Consider the following 12,645-nt stretch of genomic DNA (forward strand, 5'->3'; position numbering starts at 1 on the left):
ACTCGAGAGATGGGAGATGGAGTCCAAGTCCGAGTCCGAGTCCAAGTCCGTCGTCTGTTTGGCAGCGTAATTGTGTTAAAAATTACTCAGGCATCTTAATCACTTTGGTAAATATTTTGCCAACTCCGAAGGCAGTTGTGGCAGGCAGTCGGAGGAGGAGGAGGAGGAGGAGGCGGCGGCGTCGGCAGAAGGGGCAGCAGCAGAGGCACCAGCAGAGGAACGAACGAGGTTAATGCGCTGCAGCTGCAACACACACAAAAGCGTCGCCAAAGAGGCAGCGCTGCAGCGCAGACAAAGAAGGCAAAATGTGGATAGAACTTCGGTACATTCTGTGTGTGTGGGTGTGCGTGTCTCGTCTATAAGATGTTGCCCCCCCCCACCCACCCTCCTACACTCTGCCCCTGCCTCAGCCTCTGCCTCATCCAAAAAAAAAACATGTCCAAAAAACGAGAACTGAGATTTTCATTCATGAAATTGCCACGATATTGGTTCGAGCCATGGAACAGGAGGCGATGGTTAAGCGAGGGACAGGGGAGAGATGATGAGAGCAGAGGAGCGGCGAGGAGGAGGCCAAGAGGCAACATTGATTGCATGTTCGAAAGCAGTTCATTTTCAACAGCATCCCAAGGATCAAATGCATTAAATACGAGAAGGCGAACGAGGAGACCCAACAGCCAACAGCCAACAGCCAGCAGCCATGAGGCAGAGCGAGGGATGGGGCATGGGGCAGGGGCGGGGGATCCATCGGATGTGGCAGCAACAGCACCAAGCAAAAGGGTAGACTGGAAGTCAAAGTCGAAGCTTTAGATACCCTAAAGAATACCCCAAAAAGTGTTCGTATTTTCATACGTTTTTTATTGCATTTTGTTTCAGATGGATTTCCTCCTAAAATACTGGTTTTTCCATCGATTTTCCCCTCTAGATATCCTCTAGATATAGTATTTCGATCTTTGCTGTGTAATAAATTTCGAAAAATATAGATAGAATGTTTTTTGGGAAGCTATGGTAAAGGATCTATGGAGATCTATATCTACAAAGGAGAGGACCAGTTTCCTGTGCTTTAGTCGCTGCTTCCATCCCCTCTAAAGGGTATCAAAATCTACTTACGTGCCACAGTTTGTTGCCTTTATCAGAGCTGCTCATCTGGCGTCCATCGTCTGTCCAATGTCCTCCTCCGGCCAGGAGTCTGTCCGCTGCTGTCTTCAGTCCTCTGTCTTACGTCCACTGCCACAAGCACTGTGTTGCATCCACATCCAGGGCGGGTGGCGCACCTGCGGCAAACTGCTTTGCAATTATGAGATTTTTTTTGTGGCGGCGGCTGCTGCTGCTGCTGCTGGAGGAGGCAGGAGTTATGCTAAATAAAACAGGAGCGGATCTGCAGTCCCGGCAGGAGAAGAGAAGCGCGAAAAGGAAGAGGCGACACAGCCCTGACTTCCTCGAGGAGGAAGGGGTTGGGGAAGGGGTTGGGGAAGGGGTTGGGGAAGGGGTTGGCGAAGGGGACGGGGTCGATGATGTTGCTGGCAGCTTCTGTGGATGTGGATGCTACACTTTCTCCTCCCGAGATGTGCTGTGCATCGGCATCATAATTTAGACTGCAATCATCATTATCGTTTGGGGGAACAGGAGCAGCAGAGGAGCAGCCGAGGAGCAGCAGAGGAGCAGCAGAATGAAGCGGAGGTGCATTCCTTAAGGAAAACGCCCGCACGTAGTGGATGGGGATGGGGATGGGCGATGTGCCACCAAACAGATGCCAAGGCAGACTGTCAGTCAGTCCAAAGGCTGCAGCAGCAGCAGCAACAGCAGCAGCAGCCAAGCAGTCAGTGAGTCTATCATTCAGTCAGTCACTCAGTCATTCATTCAGGCAGTCATTCATTCAGGCAGCAGCATTCAGCAGTCGGCAGTGGATCGCCAAGTTGCCAGCAATTTGCTCAAATAAAAACGTAAAAAAAAAAAACACAAAAAACAAAACAAAATGAAACCCAGGAAGCTGCCGCTGCCGCTGCCTCTGCTGCTGCTGCGCATGCGTCTCTTGTGGCAGCATATAATTGTGAGGATCTGCCACACAGCTGTGGCAGCATAGCCTCGGCCACTGCCACTGCCACTGCCACTGCCACTGCCAGAGCCTCGGACTTGGGACTTGGGACTCAATGTCCGGCGGCAATTGTAATTACCGCAGTTGCGCCTCCCGTTCCGTCGTCGTCGTCCGTTGGGGAGGCCAACGCCTTCGCCCAGCATATACCCAGAGGAGGAGGCATCCACAGGAGGAGCAGAAGGTAGCCACTGGAAGGAGGAGTAGAGGCATCCACTCCGAAGGAGACACTGGAAGCGCAGTAGCCTGGCATTTCAGTTACGCCTGCAGTTTGTTATTACGCGCATTACTCTCTCTCTCTCTCTCTCTCTCCCTCTCTGTCCCCTGCTCCACCTTCCTATGGCCCTTTTGCCCCACCCTTCCGTCTGATTGCAACGACGGGGGGTAAGGGGGTAAGGGGTAGTGGTGTCTCGCACAGAAGACATTTTACATTATCCACGCATTCCAAAAAGCAGCCTCTCCTTCATTTCGTTTATTTATTTTCGTATTTTTGTTGTTGTTTAGAAGAAAAAAACTAATTAGAGACGAATCCTAATGGAAATACTCGTATTATTCATAATTTAGTTGGACTTTAAAGAGAGTGTCTAAGAGTGTTTCGTATCGTAATCATAAACAGCTAAGGATTGTCTGTGGAATGGAACTTAAATTAGGGCTTAGAACAAGCTTAAACTAGGGCCTAAACGAGGCTTAAACGTAGGGACTAAACCAAAGCGTTTTGCTCTCTACAAATAGCACCACAAGAAAATACCAAAAATGTGGATTATTGCACCTTAAACGATGTGGAGGGGAAGATCGCAAGATCCCGAAATGGTTACGGAAAGAATAGGGATAGGTTTTGGGTTTTGGGGTTTGGGCTTTAGGTTTTTTGGGGATCATCGGTTTCCCCCTTAAATTATATGGTAAATAGCATTTTGGAAGTGATTCGATTTTGTTTTCTCAACTAATATCACAATGTTGCTCACTGATTCTCTCGCTCTCTCTCTCTCTCTCTCTTAGCATGGCTTTAATTTATGGTAAAACTCTCAATATCAATATCAATATCAGTAGATCTTTCTTCATTATATTTTATATATATTTTTTGATTCAAATTCCTTAAGGTCTAAAAGGCAAAGAGTAAGCTAAGAAGTTTTGGAAAAGTCTTGTGATCAATCGATTAGCTATCGTTTAGTTATTGCTTTTAATTTACATGATTTATTTTTTTTTTTTTAGTTAGCTTTGAGATGTTTTTTTTTTTAGTTTTTTCAGTAGATATTTTTTATTAGATTTTTTGTTTGTTCCACTTTAAAATTCGAAAAGCACTATGAAAATATGTCTGACAAAGCGATTTTAGTAAAAGTTTTCTGGATTTTTTTTATTTTATTTGTTTCTTCTTCTTAAAAAAAAAAAATTTTAATTATATTTATTTTTATATATTTTTTAAATTTCTTTAGGTTTTTATGTTATTTTTTCTTCCGTTTTCTTCAGTAATAATTTTCAGTTGTTAAATTTTTTAAGGAATTTCCTTGTTTTTAAAAGTGTTTTTAGCTATGAGTTTTTTTTTTTTGTTGTATTATTTTATTTTGTAGGCAAAAAGCATTTAATGCTTAAAATTGTTGTAACTTCTCAGAAGCGTTAAAGTGAAAAATCTTAACACTAAAAATTGCATTTTTATTAGTTTGTTTAAAAATATCTGTTACGTATATCTGGTAAATATATATATATGTATATATGTATATATATTTATGCTTTAGTTGTGTCTTTTATTTAGTCAAAAAAATTGATTAATATTCCGTGGCAAAAGTCGCTCAAATGTACAATGCATAAAATTCTATCTTACAGGAGTTGTTGTTTGTTTGTTTGTTTGTTGTTGCTTTTAAGAGTATCAAAAATTGTTGTTGTTGTGGTTTAAGGCACTTCCGTGTGACGGAAATATAGAGTACTATAGCTAATATATATATCTATTCTTTGGATATTTTATGGTTTATGTTTTGGTGATTTTTCTATGTACAATATCGCGTTTTTTTTTGGAGTGGTGAGTGGGGAGTGTGGGGAGGGGGGAGGGGGCTGTGAAGAGTGGGCCATCGATCAGTGCCGTGCCCCTAAATCACATGGAAAACACGTCTGGAAAGAGAGAGAATTATGTGGATGGAAACAATGGACCACACCATGCCACCGCTGACTGCCACTGCCCCGCTTTGGAGGACCCTTCGCTGGATCCTGCTGTGTCCCGTTGACCAAACTTCAAACTCAATTTTCGCGCTGCAATTACAAATGATGGCCATAAATCTGCGACCATCCGCTCACGCGGAGACAAAAGAAAAGTTGGATGAATGCCACATGGGGAATGGGGCATGGGGCATGGGACATGGGACATGGATGCCCCGCTCTCCGGAAAGGAAGTGATAATAAACGCACGCGACACGCGGCACGGCACTACGTTGTTTAGAGATTTATGCGTGCCACAGAATAGAAGCACACAGAGAAAAAGAGAGCAGAGCGCGTTGCAAGCGCGTTGCAAATAATGTCAGCGGCCAAAATGATGCACGACCAGGCGTATGCAACGGATTATGCAATGCGGCATCATCCCGTCTACTTGTAGGCTCCACGGCTAATACACTCTGCCACATAAGTCACCCGACAATTCCCCCCCCGTCTGGTCTGGAGGGAGGGGTTTGATGTAGTGCAACATGGAGGCTACTTAGCTGCCCCTTCGACCTGATTTATGGGGCAGCGGCAACGGCAGCGGCAGCGAGGAGAGGTGGCCACAAAGACCCAGAGCCCCAGACCCCCAGACACAATGTCTGTCAATTGCTGTATGCCACCAAAAGCATTTTCACTGCTTAATTACACAAACAGGGGGCGGAGGTGGAGGCGGAGGCGGCGGAAGAGGAAGAGCCAGGCATGTGGCAAGTGGGTGGCAGTGTGTGGCATGTCTGCAGTTTCGTGTTTGTTTTGTGCATTCGTGCCCCTGCCACCTGCCTTCTGCCTCCAGCCCCCTGGCGCTCACTTATTAGGGAATTAATTTAGTCATTGGAAAACAAGGTCAAACATTAGCCGCAAACTGCAATGCAGCAAGTGGTGGCATGCCCCCTACACCACACACCGCACACCACACACTCCACCCACCGCACACCGCACACACCACACACCACACGTTGCAACTCCCACGACTGGCCTTCTTCGTGTCGTCCGGACATTAAGGCCCCAAGAAATTTCCATGTCGCAGAACAAGGACTCTTTGCCTCTTCTCTTTGCCTCCCCCACAAGCGTGGGAAAACTTGCCGAAAAGCCATCGCACATAGAAGGCAGAAGAAGAAGGAGGAGGGGAGGGGACTGGCACTGTGGCACTGGCTGCCTGCGTGCCACAGTGCAGTTTCGTGACGACCGACTGCTGCCTGCCTCCACCTTGTAAGCGATTCCCATTGCCTAAAAGCTTGTAAGCCAGTTTCCGGCTCCGTCTCCGGCTCTAAGGCCCTTAAGGCTCCTAAGGCTCCTCGGGCTCCTCAGGCTCCAACCGCAAAAACTTTAGGGCAAACGAAAATAAAGAAAGAAAAGCTGGAAAATATAGTTTATCCGAAAAGCGGCAAGGGAATATCAGGGAAATACAAAATCATAGAAAATAGTGAAAATAGAAACCCAAGTCGCGAGTGTTGAAATGATTTGTGTTTTCCCACGAAGGAAAAACCCAAACAGGACAAAGAAAAAACCGAGAAATATGTAGGGAAATATGCAAGGAATACGTGTATATAACATATATATCTTCATGGTTCAATCTGAAACGATTCGCGGGTGTTGAGTGCTCGGAGTGATGCATGTTTTCGTGCCACAAGTAATTTTTGAACATTGAAAAAAGGGGGAAATGATGCACAATTCTGAAAATCAACGAAAATACGCCACTATTTTTGGCTCAAACTTTGGCAAAAACTTTCAAAAATCAAAGAAGATATATTTGCATATAATGTATCTTAGAAATGCCATCGCAAATTCAAAGAGTTCAATAAAGCAGTCCAAACTGAGGAAAAAGAAAGAAGAAAATCTGAAAAAATAATAATGGAATGGAAATGTAATTGGAAATTGAAATAATAATTCAAATGTGATTTTGTTTCTGTTTTGTATGCCATTTGTATCCCCCTCTCGGGGGTAGACTTTTTCTTTTTAGTTTCTTTTATTTATGTGAAAAACGTTTGTGGAACTAATCGCTAATCGTAATAATATTCATAACCGATAACTAGAATAACTAATATAACATAAGTTAATAATTTATTTAAACATTCTAAGTGGTACAAACTAATAATCAATTAATCCATCAATAATCGCGGGCGAGGGCGCTTCCAATAATAAATAACGAAAAACTTCAACGTTGAAAACGAACCCAAAAAGGGGGTTCCCCTTCAAGGAGAGGGGGGGAAATAAAAAACTTAAAGGTGTTTTTTTTTATTTTTATTTTTTTGTTTGTTTGTTTTTAATTTCATTTCATGAAAACAAAAAAGTATTGGAATAAAGTAATAAATTTTTAAATCATTTTTGTTGAACAAAAAAAAAAGGAAATTAATTTTTTCAATTTGTATTTCAAAGATTTTCAAATAGAAAAATGGAAATGTGTTTTTGTTTTTTGTTTTTGTGCCCTTGGGAGAATTCTTTGTCTTTTGTTTACAAAAAAATTTGTTTTTATAATTAAATATAATAAAAAAAAAAAATTAAATATAAATTAATACGAAATTGTTGTTTTCTGTTGAGTTTTTAAGATATAAATAAATTAAGGGAATTTTAAAATTAAGATTAAAATTAAAACTAAAGTTTTAAAGTTATAAACTAATGCCTTTTTGTGCGTTGTGCGTTTAGCGTTTTGCGTTTTGCGTTGAGACCCCGTAGATACCCTATATACCCTATAGCTCCGTTTCGTTGTAGCGAGTGATTTTCGTAGTCATTTCGTTGCTTAATAATTTCAAAAATGTTTCCTTACAAGAAAATGCTGGAGGAGGATGACCCCCGAAGTGTATCTTAAGCCTAAGTGTTTTTGTGGAACATGGAATTTGCTAGCTGTATCCGCACGAAGATGCCACCGACACTCGCTATCTGGCTATCTGGCTCTCTGCCACATGCTACGCGCTAAGAACTAGAACTAGAATCATAGTTTTAAGACGCTAAGAACTAGTAGTAGAATCATAGTTTTTAATCGCTAATACGTTGGGTGGTGGGTGGTAGGTCTCCTCTTCTCTTCTCTTCTCTCCTCTCCTCTCCTCTCCGCTCCTCTCTTTCCCTTTCTCTCTCCATCTTAAGATCTCTTTATCTTCGTTTTCGTTCTCCCTTGTGTCTGTGTGTGTTTGTGTCTGTTTTAGGGATCGTAATTCTATATCTTTAAACTGTAGGTAGTAATTAGGTTTTCCTCAGTCTTCGCAGAGATTTCCGGTAATCAAAAAAAAAAAATAAAAAAAATAAGAACGGTTTTCCCCCCGTCTTAGAAGGTCATGAACTGCCTCGAGGCTGCCGCATACTGTAGGTACAGCCGCCGCTGTTAGGCGCTCTCCGTCTTTACCACCATGGGCATGGGGCCGCCGAGGCTCAGTCCTGCCTGGGCGGATGACTTTTGCAGCAGCTCCTCCTGCAGGAGACTCATGTTCATGGGCGAGAGACCATGCCCCCCCATATTGAGGCCCATGCCCATGCCCATACCCATGCCCATGCCCATGTTCATGTTCATTTTCATGTCCATCAGCGGAAGCGGCGACTCCTGCGGGGGCTCCTCCATGTTGCCACGACCTTCGCGGCTCTCGCGACCATTGCCACCCCTGTCGCCGCCCCGCGACTCGTACCGCGTGTGGGTGCGCATGTGGCGCGTGATCATATCCCTGCGGCATGCCGCATAGGGGCACTGGGGGCACTTGTATGGCTTCTCCCCCGTGTGGGTCCGCTGGTGGGTGGACAGGTGATCGGAGCGGGAGAACACCTGCCCGCAGACCTTGCACGTGTACGGCTTCACGCCCGTGTGCAGCCGCATGTGGCGCGTGAGCATATCGGAGCGCGCAAAGGATCTGTGGCACACGTCGCAGGAGTACGCTTTGGCAATGTCGTTGGCGGGATTGCGCGACTTGTGGCGCGAGGCCATGTGCTTGGCCAAGCGGTCGTGCAGCGAGAACATCTGTCCGCAGGTGGGGCACACGTATGCCACATCCGAGCCGGGCGGCATCTCCTCCACGACGGGCGACACGTCCAGATTGTAGCGCCATGCCACCGTCTCCTTGGTGGTGGGGGATGCCACATCCCCCTTGATCACGGGCACGCCCACCGTCGACGAGTGGTGCGAGTGCGAGTGCGGATGCTGCTGGTGGTGCATGTGGTGCGGGTGGAGCGAGTGCGAGTGCGAATGCGAATGCGAATGCTGGTGCGGATGGGGATGCATCTCCATCTTGATCATGGCCGCTGCTGCCGCCGCCGCTGCTGCATGGGCCGCTGACATGGCGCTGGCGTACGGCGACATTTGCTGTTGCTGGTTCGATGATGGCGGGGCGGCATGGCTGGCGGAGGCGGAGATGGGCGTGTGCCCCGAGTGGCTGCTGGAGGCTGGCGACAGCGCATTCATGCTCTCCAGACTGCTGGCGGCACTCATCGATGCGGCAGAGGACGATGCAGCAGGCGGTGGCATCATCGAGGCGCTCGGCGGCGAGGCATTGCCACCGCCACCGCCACCGCCGCCGGAGGACGAGGATTTGTACTTCTTGATCTCCGTTTCACTGCGGACGCACAGATCGAGCGGACGCTCCTGTGGCGGCGGCATGGGCTTCTTCTTGTCGGCGGCGGCTCCCCGTTTCTTCTTCTCGGTTGGAGGCTTTGCGCTGCGCGTCGTCTTCGTGGCGGTGGTGGCTTTGCTTGCCCCGCCAGTGGGCACTGACGATTCGCTGCGCGGCGGCGATGGCAGCGACGGCGGAGGCGAGGCTTTCGCCAGGAGAGCGTGTGGCAGCATCTGGCTGGCGCTCGGGTTGCCCAGACCCTTGCGATCCCCTCCTCCCGGGGGCGATGTCTCCGTCTCGGAGGCAATGGACGAGGGCGTGTGCTGCAGCGGGGAGGGGTAGAGATCGTGGCGCCGCCGGAACACCTCGTTCAAGTACGTGGTGTGCAGATAGTAGCCGAACAGCGGCGAGTGGATGGGAAAGTAGCGATCGTACGGATTGGGGATCTCAGTCTTGATTTCCACATGGAGTGGATTCTCCTTGGGGACCTGCTGCGGCGCAGCCGCTCCAGAGGCAGCATCAGCATCAGCACCAGCCCCGGCGGCGGAAGCGGAGGCGGAGGCAGCAGCAGCCTGCAGTTGCAACGGACTCATGCTGATGCGAGGACTGTCGTTGCCGTCGTTGTCGTCGCTGTGCGACAGCTCCAGATCCTCGCCAGAGATGTCCTCCGCGGAAGCCGCTTCCTCCTCGCCATCGCTGGCTGTGTGCTCGCTCTTGATGTACTTAGCCTCCTCCTGCTCCCGCTGCTCCTGCTGCTCCATGGAGTCATCCTCCTCCTCCTCCTCCTCCTCCTCACCGCGGGACTCCTGCTCCTCCTGATCCTCCGCTGCCTCGTCCTCCTCCATGGGCTCCGTCTTGCAGGCGGCCAAGCCATTGCTCTGCGGCTGTGGCTGTGCCTGTGCCTGTGGCGAGGGACTCTGGGGACTGCGGCTGCGGCTGCAACTGCTGCTCCTCTCGATGGTGTCGTTGTGGTTGTGGTGCAGCTGGTCGAGCACCGCCGAGAGGCGCTTCCGCTTGCGCTGCTTCCACGATGCCGCAATGTTGTTGTTGACGACGCACGGCTGGTTGTTGTTGTTGTTCTGCTGCTCGGCACTTGCCACAGCCGCCGCGGCGGCCGCTGCCGCCGCCTGCTGGTGCAGGCTCAGGGCCAGCGGCATGCCCATGCCCCCGTGGGGATGCGGATACCCCTGCTGCAGCTGTGCCGCATAGTGGGAGTGGGCCGCCGCAGCCGCCACCGGGGGCGGCGGGTAGACATGGGGATGGTACTGGTGCTGCTGCTGGTGGTGCGGTGGCGGCGGCCCCGGCGGATGGTGGTGCGGCTGGTGCGGATGGTGATGGGGATGGGGGGCATGGTAGTGCGGATTGTGTGTGCCGGCGGCGTGATGATGATGCCCCATGGGGTCGGTGCCTTCTGCCATCGTCATGAGGTCAACTTTTTGTGGAATCGTCTTCGTCTTCGTCGTCGTCGTCGTCGTCGGCTGCTGCTGCTGCTGCGGCTGCTGCTTGCCGCGATCGCGTTCAGCGGTCTGCTGCCACAAAAAGGGGCTGCACACGAGGCGCCGCTCGTTAATCTTGTGCGGAGGAGGGCTCTTGCGGGCGCACAGATGAGCTCGATTTGACTGCAAAAAAAGGAGAGGAGAAGCGATAAGATGAGATTTGAGGAATAATTTAATTATTTTTATTGATTTCTTTTAAATATAATTATAATAATATTTTCTTTGGCCTGGAGAAGCCAAAATCGTACCAAAACTCTTTCCAACAAACACTCTAACCTCTTAAATATTTTTCACTAATTATTTGCACAAGTTTTCTTTGGATTTTCAACAATCTATTGGCAAAATTTCACACTTTCTGGCTTTGCACATGTATTTGTAAGAATTTTACCCTAAAAACACACACAAAAAGCCCCTAAAAGCTGCGATGATATTTCCACAGGTTTTTCCTCAATTTTCTGTCCAAATTGCACACAATTTTCTCATACGTGAGGCTTGTGCGAGTGTGTGGAGGTGTGCGTGCGCGTGTGCGGCACGCTTGGCGTCTGTCTGCCGCACAGGCGCACACATTTCCGCATCAAAACCGAATGCTTTCCTCAGACTTATGGCACTTTTGTCCATTAAAAGAGAGACGTACCAACATTCGAGCTGATAACTTCACAAAATGGTAAATCAGCAAAGAAACGGCAGTTTTTGGATCGAATATCAAAATTCACGGCAAAGAAAACTTGTGGTTCTATCGTTTTACAATCACGAATTGCTCTTTCTGGCGGAAATTCTGTGCGGTTTCTCGAACAAAAGCTAGTGGCACTGCTCTGGCATCCACTCTACACGGAATGGCCGCCTCGCTTCCCTTTCTGGCCGAAAGTCTACACCTCTACACGCCGTAGGGCGTTGCCAGATCGGGCGATAGGAGCCCACGCATCACTGCCAGCTGATTGTGAGGTTTGGTTAGGGAAATCTCACAAAATATAAAAGTTTAACCCCATGGATGGCCTGACTGGCAATCAGTCAAGCATCAAAATGCAGAAATTTCTTTTGGCTGTGGCTTTGGCGTTCATCGGGCGTGTTGTGGATGGAGTGCAGTGGAGTTGAGTCTTTGGCCTTCAGTCAAACAGTCCAGCAGTCCAACAGTCGAACAAATAAATAAGATAAATTTTTGTGCTGAAGCTGCCAAAAAAAAGGAACGAACCAACGAACGAGTAACGAGGAGACAGATGACAACGGCGGCGTTTACGCTGCGTTAGTTTTATGCGTTTCTCCGGGAGTCGGAGTCGGAGTCGGAGCCGTAGAAGGGAGCCAAAACGTGTCCGTCCGTCCGTCCGTCCGGCCGTCCGTCCTGTCTCCAATCTCCAAACTCTCCCGCTGTGGGAATTTTTATTGCACTGCCAGCAGATTTTATGGCGCTCAAAGTTTATGAGGCTGCCACTGCCTGTGCCCGTAGACGTTGACGCTGCTGCCTTGACCGGGGGGGCAGGCACCGATTGTGTGCCTGCAGGAGGGAGTCCGTATCCGTGTCCTGGGCGCCTCCCTCTAAGCGGCGCTGCGGCGCTCCTTTTGGTCAGCAGCGGAAAGCAGGCAAACAGAAATCAATGAAGGGGACAGGACAAGTCAGCATCGCATCGCCACATCGCCACATCGCCACATCGCACATCGCCGTCTGGCGCCAACATTCGCAAATAATTAAAAGTTACCACACACACACATACACAGACACACATGCTACATGGTACATGCCACATGCCTCGCAAAGCAGTTGGCAGTAGCAGTGGCAGTGGCAGTGGCAGTGGCAGCGGCAGTAGCCCCGCAAAGGCACAAGGCACCGGAGCGACAGCACGTCTGGAAGGACGTTTGCTGCATTGCGCTTATCCTTGTGATATATGAATATTGTGCACACACGCACGCCACCGCCACCCCAGCCGCCTGCTGTCTGCCCCAAGAGAAGAGCAGAGCAGAGAAGAGGAGCTGGAACTGGAACTGGAACTGGAGCTGGAGCTGGAGCTTTGTGCTCTGTCTGCCATAAGCCGTCAGTTTATGGGGTACGTTGTCGTCGTCCTTCCTGGCTGTCCTTCTGTTTGCAATTTGCGCCTACAACTACAAGAGAGAGGGAGGGAGGGGGAGGGGGAGAGGGAGTCGAGTCCATGCGGAGGAGACGGCGTGTCCATGTCCTTAACGGTCACGTGTTTGCTTTACGTGTTGAGAAAATGAAAAGAGTACGGATACGGCTACGGATACGGATACGGTGGTCTCCTGTGTTTGTGGAGAGGTTGGAGGTGTTGATGGGTGGACACCTGTGTCCACCAGTCCACTGTCCTCTTCTGTCCTGTCCTGTCCTCACTGCTGCCCCATGCCACAT

General features: G+C 49.0%; 2 protein-coding genes across 3 annotated transcripts in view; one reads left to right on the top strand and one right to left on the bottom strand.

The window, feature by feature from the left end:
* Positions 1 to 12,645, top strand: part of LOC108152746 (histidine-rich glycoprotein) — an 86,721-nt gene that overhangs the window by 58,782 nt on the left and 15,294 nt on the right. The gene's annotated exons all lie outside the window — the stretch shown is intronic.
* LOC108152745 lies at positions 6,171 to 11,098 on the bottom strand. The gene is made up of 2 exons (XM_017282294.2): positions 10,927 to 11,098; positions 6,171 to 10,415 (listed from the first exon to the last, which is right to left on the bottom strand). The coding sequence occupies exons 1-2, from the start codon at positions 10,930 to 10,932 to the stop codon at positions 7,584 to 7,586; spliced, it is 2,838 nt and encodes a 945-aa protein (XP_017137783.1). The 5' UTR covers positions 10,933 to 11,098; the 3' UTR covers positions 6,171 to 7,583.

This window comes from Drosophila miranda, chromosome XR (assembly GCF_003369915.1).
Source record: "Drosophila miranda strain MSH22 chromosome XR, D.miranda_PacBio2.1, whole genome shotgun sequence".
Lineage (NCBI taxonomy): Eukaryota > Metazoa > Arthropoda > Insecta > Diptera > Drosophilidae > Drosophila > Drosophila miranda.